General features: G+C 37.0%; 1 protein-coding gene across 1 annotated transcript in view; it reads left to right on the forward strand.

Annotated features, from left to right (window-relative positions):
- The window catches only part of LOC116088942 (tubulin alpha chain-like), a 166,111-nt gene that overhangs the window by 12,240 nt on the left and 140,820 nt on the right, over positions 1-13,051 (forward strand). The window contains exons 2-3 of the mRNA XM_031368751.1: positions 3,727-3,869; positions 9,322-9,424. Of these exons, the coding sequence (XP_031224611.1) occupies positions 3,727-3,869; positions 9,322-9,424 (246 nt within the window). The remainder of the gene's footprint in view (positions 1-3,726; positions 3,870-9,321; positions 9,425-13,051) is intronic.

Raw genomic sequence — 13,051 nt, forward strand, 5'->3', positions numbered from 1 at the left:
AGTGCTACCAGAGACCAATCTTCTTTCAGGTTCACAACTGAGCCTCCCTCAAAAGAGATTTTGGCTCCAGCACAGCCCACCCTTCCCACACCCAGAGTCAGCTTGACTCCCAGGAGATCTATCACAGTCAGGATCACAGAGCAGGCAATCCAGACCCCTCCTACACCCAGAAACAGCCTGACATAAAACCAATAGTTCTCAAACTATTCCACAAAATAGGAACAAAAGGAACACTACCTAATTCTTTCTATGTAGCCAAAATTATGCTGATACCTCAACCACACAAAGACCCAACAATGAAAGAGAACTTCAGACCAATTTTCTTTATGAATATTGATGCAAAAATACTCAATAAAATTCTTGCAAAACAAATCCAAGAACATGTCAAAACAATCATTCACTAAGATCATATAGTCTTCATCCTAGGGATGCAGGGATGGTTCAGTATGTGGAAATCTATGAACACAATCTACTATATAAACAAATTTTAAAAAAGCCCACATGATCATCCCATTAGATGCTGAAAAGGTCTTTGACAAAATTCAACATACCTTCATGTTAAAACTCTTCAAAAGATAAGAAATGCAAGGCACATACTTAAATATATTAAAAGTAACATTCAGCAAACCAATAGCCAACATCAAATTAAATGGAGAGAAATTTTAAGCAATCCCACTAAAATAGGGGACCAGACAATGCTGCCCACTTCAGATCCTTTTGTAGTAGGATCTGATGATTTTTTTGAATTTCCACGATTTTCAATGTTATATGTCCTTTTGTGTGTGTGTGTGTGTGTGTGTGTGTGTGTTTTGGGATATTTTTTATTAGATATTTTCTTTATTTATATGTCGAATGATTTCTCCTTTCACAGTTTCCCCTCCAACAAACAAACAAACAAACAAACAAAACCAACAAAAACAAACCCCTGTTGCCTCCCCCCTCCCCATGCTTGTCACCCCACCCTCTCCCACTTATTGTCCCTGGCATTCCCCTACACTGGGGCACAGAATTTTCAAAGGACCAAGGGCCTCTCCTCATATTTCAACACTCAACTAATGAAATCCAAGATACATCAAATTATTCTTTGTACTGTCTTCTTTGAACTCTGTAGTCTTTGCAACCTATTAATACATTCATCTAGATATAGCATGCTGTTCTGATCATAAGAAATTGAAAATATACTTTCCAACAGACCTTACTTTTAGATCAACTTAACTTCACAGCAACATCTAGTAGAAAGTCAGAGATTTTAATTTTCTCCTCCCTGAGTCCTAACTCAGCTCATTATATTATCAACATTCCCATCTGTATGGTCCATTTGATACAAATTAGGAACTTGCACTGAGGCATCATTATCATTCAGATTTCACACTCTGTATTAAGATTCACTCTTAGTGTTGTGCATTTTGTGTATTTCTAAAAACATCATGTATTTCATAATGTAGAATTAAACGTTCCTTAAACAAAAATGTTTTGTGTTCTGCTATTACTAACCAGTGATGAATACTGGTCCTTTTAGTGTTTTTATAGTTATGCTCTTTTCATGGTATTGTGGTCTTCGTCTTAGACTGTAGTCTGTTGTATGTAACTACTTTCTGCACTTGACTGCACTGTTCAATCAAGCTTTTGTTATGTGCTTTATGGTGTGTAAAAATACAGAATAATATCTCATTATCTTATTATCTCAGTACTACACATTCAGTTTCTCAAGTACATTTTGAGTGATTCCAAATCTTGACAATTATAGATATTCACTTTTATCTGAAAAACAGTGTTTCCTGTTTTAACTTGTGTCTTAATGTCTGCCTTATTATTTCATTGTATCATTTTAAGATAAAATTTAGAATTTATATTTTCAGCATAGGTGACATTTTTGTTAGGATCACATTTAATTTCCATAATATAATTAACCTTCTTATATTGAGATAATTTATTCACAAACAAGGCATAGCTTTCAATTGCTCAAATATATTATGATCTTAAGGTGGTTTAGGGTCTTCCTACAGGATTGACTGTTTATGTTTACAATAAGTGCATTCATAAGTTCTTTTATTTTTTTGATTAATGTTTTTAGCAATTTTTCCTGGCTTTTGATTTTTTGAGAGTTTTTATAAAATTTACTTATGGTTTTTATTTATGAGAATATTGTTGTTTTGTATATGAATTCAGAAATTTATAGCATATACCACTGCAACTGTTATCTCTTCATTACTTCATATATTCTAAAATATTTAATTCTTCTATTAATTTTTATCTGTTTTCTAAAAAAAGTTTATTTTTTTCCAGTACTCCTTTATGGTGCCTATGTCATGTCAATCCTCAAATTCAAGTTTTATTATTATTGTTTATAATAAGAAAAAATACTTTCAATAATATATGTTAATTCATTACCTTAAAATGTATACATTAACTTTTTAGAAAACATTAATTAAAATACACTCCCAAAGTAAAAAATTTAATATTCCATTTAAATACAACATCTTTCTGAGGACATATCAACCTTCACCTTGCAGTCCTGCTAAGATACCCTATGTGCATTCAGGACAAGAGTGGTAGAAATCAAGGATCTTTTGCTGATTCTTTATCTGACCTCCAAACCTCCAATAGGTCTTAGACCCTGGGCATATGTTTAGGAAGTATGAATTTTTCCATAATCTCCCTGAATACAGACATTACATTGCCTCATTAGCTGGGATGAGCTTTTTAAATTCACTTTAAAAAAAAAAAACTTTTCAGTTGGAATCACTGGAATGTTCTAGAAGTTACCTCTTAGCCAATTGGGTAACACTTGTGTTCTTATCATGTAAAATATATAAACTGATGCTTGCAGAATTTATCTCTGCACTTTTTTTTTTTTTTGGTCTTCCTTCTTTTTGAGTTCCTTGTGGAATGTGGGTTGTTCTTCTTGTATTCTAGACTTCTGCGCTAATAACCATTTATCAGAGAGTAAGATATATAAACCACTTGGCTCCCAAGATACTATCGCATACTATTTTAAGCATGTGTTTTAGAAATTAAGCATGGTCATAGAGAATTTTTAATTGACTTTGAACCTCTGATATGAGTCTCTGTGATAAAATCTGAGGAATGAGATCATTCTTAAACAGAGAGCAGAAAGCAAACTAAATTATTTTCAAGAACCTGAGCTATGCTAAGGGGTAGGTACTCAGATGCAGATCCAGGCTCTTTTCTGTGAATGCTCTCTGATATCACATACAGTCTCCTCTGGCCTTGCTACAGGTAGCATGTGATGAAGATGACTGCATTTTCCAAATATAAACCAAAAAGTTAAAAATAAAAATGGAGAAATCTCAGCATGATGATAGATCAGGGAGGAAAAAAGAACAGTGGAAATGAGGTAGTCAGTGTGAGTAGCAGATGAAATTAGGAAGAGTCACAAGGAGCCCTGCTCTGGCTTGAAGTGTTTATTAGATTCATTTTTGTCATATTATGAGAAAAGCCAGTTTTCTACATAGGAAATTTAGTCAATTTCTGTTGGGAAGTATTGCACTGAGGTCAACACTACTTTAAATGCACTTCATGCCACCCAGTCAACTTCAGTCTATCTTCTTCATTTCTCCAATAAATGCTTTATACACATGATGCTATGTACTATGCTCATCACTAGGTATCTAGAAGTGTACAATATTTGAATTCTGTGCATGTCCAACCTGGGGAAGCAGATTATGTTTCACAAATGATCTTTTAAAATTTTTATTCTTTTAGTGTAAGAGTTATGCCTGGATTCGTTTCTGTGCCTTTGCCGATAAGAAAAAGATGTCAGATTTTCTGGAATTGAAGATGAAGGTGATTGTGAGCCACTATGCAGGTGCTAAGAACCAAATCCAGGCTGCTTGCAAGAGCAACAAGTATTTGTAACTGCTGAGACAACTCCAGCAGATAAGCTTTTAAGAAATAATTATATCAATGAATAGTTACTGTCTTAGTCAGGGTTTCTATTCCTGCACAAACAGCATGACCAAGAAGCAAGTTGGGGAGGAAAGGGTTTATTCAGCTTACTTCCACATTGCTGTTGATCACCAGAGGAAGTCAGGACTGGAACTCAAGCAGGTCAGGAAGCAGGAGCTGATGTAGAGGCCATGGAGAGATGTTTCTTACTGTCTTGCTTCTCCTGGCTTGCTCAGTCTGCTCTCTTATACAACCCAAGACTTCCAGCCCAGGGATGACAGGACCCACAAGGGGTCCTACCCCCTTGATCACTAATCGAGAAAATGCTCCACAACTGGGTCTCATGGAGGCACTTCCCCAACTGAAGCTCCCTTCTCTGTGATAATTCCAGCCTGTGTCAAGTTGACACACAAAACCAGCAAGTGCTTATAATGTATTTATTCAGTAATGTAATGTGCATCTTGGACATTTACAACTCAGTTCCTGGATTTGTTAACACTTTGTGTAGATGTTATCTGACATTAAATTTAGACATGAGCAACAATAGAAAATAGATACATGAAGAATAAGTTTATGTAGTTAAGACTCACTATGTAAAGCTGAGGCATGCTGCCTGATAGTATAGCTCCAGGTTCAAAGCAATAAGATAGAGAGTAATAGGCTTAGTGCTGTATGAGCACATGCAACTGCACATTCATGTGAACATGTATCACACACATGCATGCTATCTACCAAAACACCACATTTATGCACACAAATATATAGATACATACACATGTGCAGATATACCATATACATGTGCACATATACCACATATATTTGCACATATACTGCACAAAACATACACATGTATAAATATACACCCCCAAAACATGCACTTAAGTTTAAGAATTTTGTAGGTAATAAGAACCACATAAACAAAAGTTTATAGTCAACCATGCTCATTTATTCTCTATTGATAATAAGTAATTTGAAACAACCTAGGTGCTCCTCAACATAAAATAAATAAAGAAAACATGGCACATTTATACAATGGATTATTACCCAGCTGTTAAAAAAAATGACATCATGAAGCTGATAGAAAAATGGGTAAAATAAAAAAGAATTATCCTGAGTGAGGCAACCCAGACTCAGAAAGAGAAATATGGTATGTATTCACTTATATGTGGCCATTAGCCATTAAATAAATGATAACTAACCTATAATCCATAGAACCAGAAAAAACAAGGGAGACACATGGATCTCTCTGACAGAGGAAATAGAATAGATTTTATAGGCAGATCAGGATTGGGGAGGGAATGAAAATCAGGTAGGGAGTAAAGAGACGGTCGGGTTGAGGAAGAGAATGTGCAAAGAGGCAGCTAGGATTGAGTGATATTTGAGGAGTGGTATGTAGTATAGTGGAAATGTCTAAAATGTATGAAAATGATCCTAAGGAAGACTTCAAATAATAATGAAGACAGAGTTTCAACTTCACATCTCTTGTTACCAAGTGAAGTTTTCAGTACCACTACTGGGTTACATTCAATTGATTTCCATGAAAATTCCCAAACCAGACTGTTGGGAAGATAATGTTGCTCTCTATGAACTGACAGCTAGTTCCCTTTGACATAGATAACACATGCACAACTCATTATACATGGAGAGATTGATTTGGTACCTGCTTAGAACCTTCACCCCATGTTCTATTTTCTTTTGTATGTGAAGTTACTCTGCAGTCCACAAAAAGAGAAAACGAAAAAATAGGACTACACACCCAGAGATATTGAATAAAACCAAATAATAGTGGCCTCAAAAAATGGAACAATAAAACTATTCTGAATGACATTCTGATATATTCACAAATCAATGCCTCATTGATTCATTATCAAAGAACCTTCTTTCTGCAGAAGATAGAAACAAAAACAGAGATCCCTTGCAGACATTACATTATGTAATGGGAAAATGTCTGTGGAACACACAGTTCAAAGTGGGATATTTTCATCAAATCCCTTCCCTCAGAGCTCAGAGGACCCTGTGGAAGATGAGGTGTTAAGGGTGTAAGATCAGTACATGGATATGGTAGATGTTGAAGTGGACTTATTCACTTATTCCCAAACTGAATCAGAGAGGTGTCTGAGCACATCAGTCCTCTGGCTCTCCATTTTCATATCCTCAAGGCTGGTTCACCAGCAACCCACCACAAACAGGGCCACCTCTAACCTGCAGCTCAGGTAAAGTGCAGGCCTCACTCTCCCAAGTGTTGTAGCTGATGTGAGACATGGTCAGTTCTTCCATCCTTGTGACTACAGACTACCAGAGATGGTGAGGAATAAATGAAAAGAAGAAAATGTCTCTCCTTCATCCACACAACTACCTCAAAGGCAAGAGGAAGGCCTAGCACTCCTGCAACCCCCACAACTAATAACAGGCCTACTGTGCTGCCCAGGTCCCACAAGTTCTGAAGCAGATGAGGGACATAGACAGGTCTCCTTCCCTATGACCTCAGAGACATCTCTTCTGCCCATCTTAGTTGGCAAAAGTCAAAAGAGTGGGTATATCTCTCCCTCTCCCACATCACCACATGGCTGACAAATGATGCATCTGTCTCACCCATACTCAAATCCTCAAGACCAGATCTCCTGTCCCCCTGCCACCAAAGTCAACTCTAGTGTTTTGTCCATGTGAGGTACAGTGTCTACTCTCTTCAGTGCTGCAGGGGGTAAGGGGTAGGGTCAGCTCTCCAGCTCTTAAGACCCCAAAGCCAGGTCTCCCTCTGCAGCAGGGGATGAGGGAGTTGGGGGAAAATAACTCTCCCTCATCCATACCACCACACAGGAGATGAATGGTCATGACAGATCTTCTATGTTTGTATCCACAGGGCCAGTACTTCTGAAACTCAAGCAATGTGTGGGGGGGACTGCTCTTCTGAGTATTGCAGCTGGATAGGGATTCAGTCAGCTTTCTCACTTCCATTTCCCTGGGTCTATCGCTCTTACAATGCCTGAATGAAGCGTGGGGCCATTTCAGCACAGGCATCAGATATCAAGATGTCCCCAGTCAGCAGCTCAGACAAGGGATATCTGTATGGTCTTTGGTGGTGACACAGAATGAGACATGACCTCAAGTGGCAGCAGAAAGCAGAACACCCCCAAGGTCCCTGGTGGATTTACCATCTATTCCTCGCTACCCTTCACTACCATTCAACTGCCACATAAATGAACTGTTAGAGTACACAAAGAGACTAGTCCTATAAATCTAAAACAACAGGATCTCCATGACATGACACAGGGCAACAACAGGATATCTGAGATGAGTCCCAGTGAGGTTATAGTATTAATATATTAACGAAAGATGGGGGCCTTGTACTGAACCACTGAGTCATTGGAATGAACATTTGCAAGCAAAGAAGTGTGGATAAAAGGGTGTACTGTGGGGCACACTGTGACACATTGTGACACACCTCAGCTTCCACATTTATTTCCAGATTTATTTTCTCTGTTGTTTGGGGGGAGGTTGCAAGAGTGGTTATGAGGGGAGGGGACCATGAGTGGGATTAGGGTGCATGGTGTGAAACTCACAAAGAAACTATAAAAAACTTTTTAAAAAGAAAAGAAAAGAGTTTAAGAGCCAGAGGAGATGGAGGATACCAAGGGAACAATGCCTTCCACATCAACTGAACAAAACTCATATGAACTCAGAGAATGAAACAGCAAGCACAGAACCAACACTGGTCTGCACCAGGTCTTCTATATCTATATAACTTTCAGTTTACTGTCTTTATGGAACTTCTGAGTATGTGAACAGATGGGTCTCTGGTTCTGGAGCCTTCTGTTGGGTTCTTTTTCTTCCGTCGGTTTGCCTTGTCCAACTTTGAAGTGATTTCTTTTGTTTTAATCTTTCTATATTGTTTTATTATATTTTGTTATTTCTTAGAAGTCTGTTACTTCCTAGTGACAGTCAAAAGGGGAGTAGATAAGAGTGAGAGGGGAAGTGGAGTGGTACTGGGAGGAGTAGAGGGGGGAGAAACTATAATCAGGATATATTACTATCCGAAAAAAAATTAAAACAAAACATGAAAACTTGGATCCAACATTCAGCACAATTCACAGTGGTAATCTCTTGTATTTTGATAATTGCCAACTTAATATTTTTAAATAACATCATCATCATCATCATCATGTAATAGAAGTACACATTCCATGTCACATGAGTAGAAGACAGAAGGGAGCGGTTCTCTCCCTCCACCTTACCCAGGTAACAGACATTGAACTCAGGCTGTCAAATTTGTATTATCTAAGTGGCAATCACCTTTACTCTCTGAGCCATTTCATCTCTCATGTTGTCAGATGTGTTTGATATAGCCTTTAATTATGGTGTCAACTTCATTGACACTCTGAAGAAATTGACATCCTTGAAAATTTTTGACAATTTCTTTAACAAAAACAACAGAGTATATTTTTAGTTACAAGCTGATTGAGAAATTGCAAAAATAGAAACAAAAGCAACGGCAGCTTCCTGGCCAGTCTTTGCAGTTTTCTCTCCATTCGTTTGGAAGCGTTTCACTTCAGGTTCCTGTTCTTCAACCATACAAATCTCATCAGAAGATTTTGAATATTCAGCAGTTTCTTCAAAAACTCCTGCCAGCTGCTACCAGGGTGCTGATTTCCTCCCGCCTCTTTTGCTTTTTGTTATCCAAAGAATAAATGGAGTGTCAGATACACTGCCAGATGTCTCAAGTTGCAGCCCCATAAGCAAACTGCAGTCTGAGAAGCTTCTGGGGGTGTCTGCAGCTCAGTTCACTTGTGGAGGCTGCCTCCTTTGGTGTGATTCACCAAGGGTGGTCATCCAAAGCCCAGATGCTTCTCCAGAGCCTCTTCTGGAGCTGCTCTTCCTCTAGAGCCCTTCTGCTTTGTGGATGGATTTGAAAACATTCATGCCCCACTGAGCTGCTTGTGGCTTCTGGGTTTTTGTTTTGCTGTGTGTTACTTCAACAATCAGTCAGTGGTGAAATAAAGTAAGTCCCTGAAGATAATGAATAAAATTTAACAGGAAACAAAGAGATGTTCCCCTTGAAGCAATGTTCACATTTGTTTAAGTATCAACAAGAGAACTCGCTGTTTAGGATTCCAGCTGAGGCACAGTCCAAGACGTTGAAGTGATTTTAATGATAATTACATTTAAAACTTCAAACCAAAGAGAAACATCTAGAGAGAAAACATTTTGTATATATTGTGTCCACTTATGATTTGTCTGTGTGTGTGTGTGTGTGTGTGTGTGTGTGTGTGTGTGTGTGTGTGTGTGTGTAAGGTATATGTGTGTGCATGTGTGGATTTTGGTTTGTTTGTTTGATTGTTTTTTGTGACATGCAACCATAGAATGAGTATATGTGAACATGAATGGAAACAATTTATTTAAATTTTGTGTTATTAGACAAGAGACCACAGGCAACCAACCAAAAGAAGAATTGAAGGAGAACCAACCACACAGGACTGTCGGCATGACTCAGCAGACACTTTCCACTAAGCCTAATGACGTGAGTTCAATACTGACAGAGTTATCTTTGCAGTCTTTGGTGGGTGGAATCTAGACAACAGAGACTGGCTCAGCCTGACCCAACTCCAGGGACAGTTTGGGAGTGGAAGCCCCTGAACAGGAGCTGGACATAGGTTAGGAGAGACCTGATTTCCTGACTCCCACAATTTGGACTCTGACCCCTATATACATGCTATGGCTTACATGTGGAACATGGCCAACAAAAATATAAACATGTATTTTAAGAATTAGAAAAAAAACAAACAAAAATAATTAGAAAACAGTGTAGTATAGGTCAGAAGCATCTCTGACTCAAGACAGTATACTGAATTTGAAACTTAACAATGACAGCAGGAATAAATGGTTGAGGTGCCTATACAAAAGTGGCCCTGGCCACCTGGTTCTCCAGGCATCCCTCACTCCCTCTCCGGACCCCTCCAACTCTGACGATTGGCATTCTTCCCTATATAACCCAACCATTTTGGTTCCCCACCCTTCTGTGCCTTTGCCATCTTGGTTGTGGCACATGTCTCCTCTGTCTCCCCTTTTCCCTCCACTTCCCCTCTAGCCACATGTTCCAGCTCAGGCTGATCATGTCCATTCTGGAATCTCCTAGATGACCCTGTCTGTGGATATGTTCTCCCTTTTGTTTACAATAAACTCCACCATGCCTAGGAGTACTCATGTCCTCCCTTTTCCTTTTTATTTCATTTTTTCCTCCAGTTACAACCTGAATAAACATAACAACTTAAAGACTATGCAATGGGTAAATGGCGCCAAGAGGTTTAAGGCTGAATCTAAGTCATAACTCAGCCGCTTAGTAGACTTAGTTCCTAACATGTATCGAATGCAGTAAGTATAAAGGAGCAAATTACATTAGTCAATTAACAAATACTGGATAACTGTGGCTATCTTTAAATTTGGGTTTGGTGTTATAACGCACATCTGTAGGCGGAGATTGCTCTCAAGAGGCTGACTGGGAAGTTTGCTAAAGCCAACACATTTGAGACCACCTTGGATAATAGTGTGACCCCATCTCAAACAAAAACAAAGAATGACTACTTGTGGAAGAACACAGGAAGGGGGTCTGAATGCTTCCAAAAAGTTAAAGATTAGCATTCTCATTCAGGAGTGAGGACATGCTTGTTGCATGACTTTCCATGGGGAAATGAAATAAAAAGTCTTTTTTCCTGATAGAGAACCCAGGGTAAACCAAAAGAGCCAAGCCTCGCCATGGTGAACCAGGGAAGTTAATGGAGATACATAAAGGAGCATGGATGACGGGTTACTTCCAGAAATGTGGGTCACTTTTATGCAACTACTAAAAAGCTCACCCAGCATGGATGCTGACTAACAAAAACTTCATCCCTGAACAACATACAGGCAGTTTCATTGATTCCTAAGCTCTCTTGGTTACCTTTTATGAATTAGATGAGTCTCCTTTCTCCTTTCTTCTCAGAGGGAATATTTCTATTTGTCCCATGTTAGGTCAACTGTGCTGAGCCTCAGAGGAAATATAGTTGTCTGATTATTTTCTTCTATCTGTGGTGGAACATTAGGCCACAGTCCCTCCGAAGCACACATTAGTCTTTGGTACACTGACTAGTTTTAAATAAAATGCCCCTTTTCTTGCAAAAAGGAAATTTCCCATCACAATTAAGAACAAGAGCAATGACATTCTCTGGGTTTAAACACAGATGTTCAGAAGGCTATTTTATAGGCATATTACATCCCTTAAACAAAACACAAGTATGACTTCACCACCAAGAGACATCATTTCCAGGATCTCACACTGCTCGGCAATACCTGCTGTGATTTCCCTCCTGTGGAACAAACCTTAATCTCAATTAGAAATCAGTTATTTAATTTTTACTTTTATGAATTTTAATTTTTTCTTTTATACCTTTACCTTTTTTGAAGTCTCTTTGACTAGAATATTTTATAATTTCCAGTTATTGCATTGGAAATACAATTAATCTTAAGACCTGCTTACACTTTTAGGTGTTGATTAACATTAGGAATTTAGGAGCTCTAAACAAGGTTATCTTTATGTTTTTCAACTTTATCTTTTTAAATCAACAATTTATTTTGAAATTGTAAATTTATTTGTCTTGTTTTATGAGTATGTGATTTTGCTAGCATGTATGGGCACTATGTATGTTCCTGGTGCCTACAGAGTTCAGCAAAGGGTATTAGATTCCCCCAAGCCCGGATTATTAGATGCTTTTTAGTTACCATGTGAAGCAGAATATTGAACCTGGGTTCTGACATAAAAAGTAAGTACTCATAACCCCTGAACCATTACTCCAGCCCCTAAAGTAAGATGATTTATAATACTGATGGTTTCCGAAATGTATAAAAGTAATGAATAATTGGTTAAATGTTACTCAAAAAGACATATACAGTTCTATTTATTGTTCAGCAACTTTACATTATTCATATAGAATCATAGCTGAGTAACAATGATTAGTTAATTGCATTTTCTATTGGCTTTTCACATAATACTGAAAAAACACAGTAAAAGTAAAATAAAATAAAATTCAGTTGTAGGTTCTTTTTTATAATAAAGATGTAATTGAACTGGCCATTCATTCTCTAAAGACCCATTATATGTAATAATTACTTTTTTCACATTACCCATCTATGATTAAAATTTATGAGGCTAAAACAATGATTTTGATGAATGTACTACACATTAATCACACTGTCAAAGAGAAATATGATTAAATAATGTCAGTAAATAATTTAATCTGATAAATTATGAAATGATCCAATGACATGAGTTAACAATGGAAATGAACACAAAAATTCAGAAAACATAATAGTTTGCGTTTGCTACTAAAATAGTTCAATACAAACTGCTTAATGTTTATCTATTGGTTGAAATACTAATATTATTAAAAGTACTCTTGTGGAATTATTCAGTGTAGGGATGGTACAGGTGAGCACAACTTGTTTCAAAGAATTTAACACTTAGAGAGTAGCCAGAAATTATTACTTTCATACCTAGTTGTTCTTGTTCATTTACATTTCATTTTATTCATTCAATAAAATGTATTGATATAGTTTTGAGTGGAAAACCTCCAAATCAAAAACAAGCTAAAGCTAAGATATAAAAAATGTAAAACTAACAACAGTAAAATTACATAAACTTATCAAAGATATCTAGCCTCATAAAAAAGTTAACAATCTGATTTAATTTTACTTGAATCATCTTGAAAGGAATTAGGACTAAACGAAAAACTAAAGTCATCATTGAGTTCACAGATAAGAGCACAGTAATGTAGGGATACTTCTCTAAATTTGAAATAATGCAGATAACTAGAAACATGAAAATAATAAATATACTAAGTAAATTTAGAAATAAAAATCTAGTGAGGAACACATGGATAAGGTCTTGGTTCTCACTATAAGCATATAAATATAAATTCAAGTATATATACTATAGATTTAGATCAGATACTACATTCGATAGAGAAATCCACAAAAGGCATGAATATACAATATACTAATGGATTCAATATGATATTTCACACATATAATTGTTACTTCAAACTATGAATTTTTTTTAAGATATTTTCTTTATTTACATGTAAATTTCTCCATTCCCAGTTTCCCCTCCAAAAAA

This window comes from Mastomys coucha, unplaced genomic scaffold (genome assembly GCF_008632895.1).
Source record: "Mastomys coucha isolate ucsf_1 unplaced genomic scaffold, UCSF_Mcou_1 pScaffold14, whole genome shotgun sequence".
NCBI classification, from domain to species: Eukaryota; Metazoa; Chordata; class Mammalia; order Rodentia; family Muridae; genus Mastomys; species Mastomys coucha.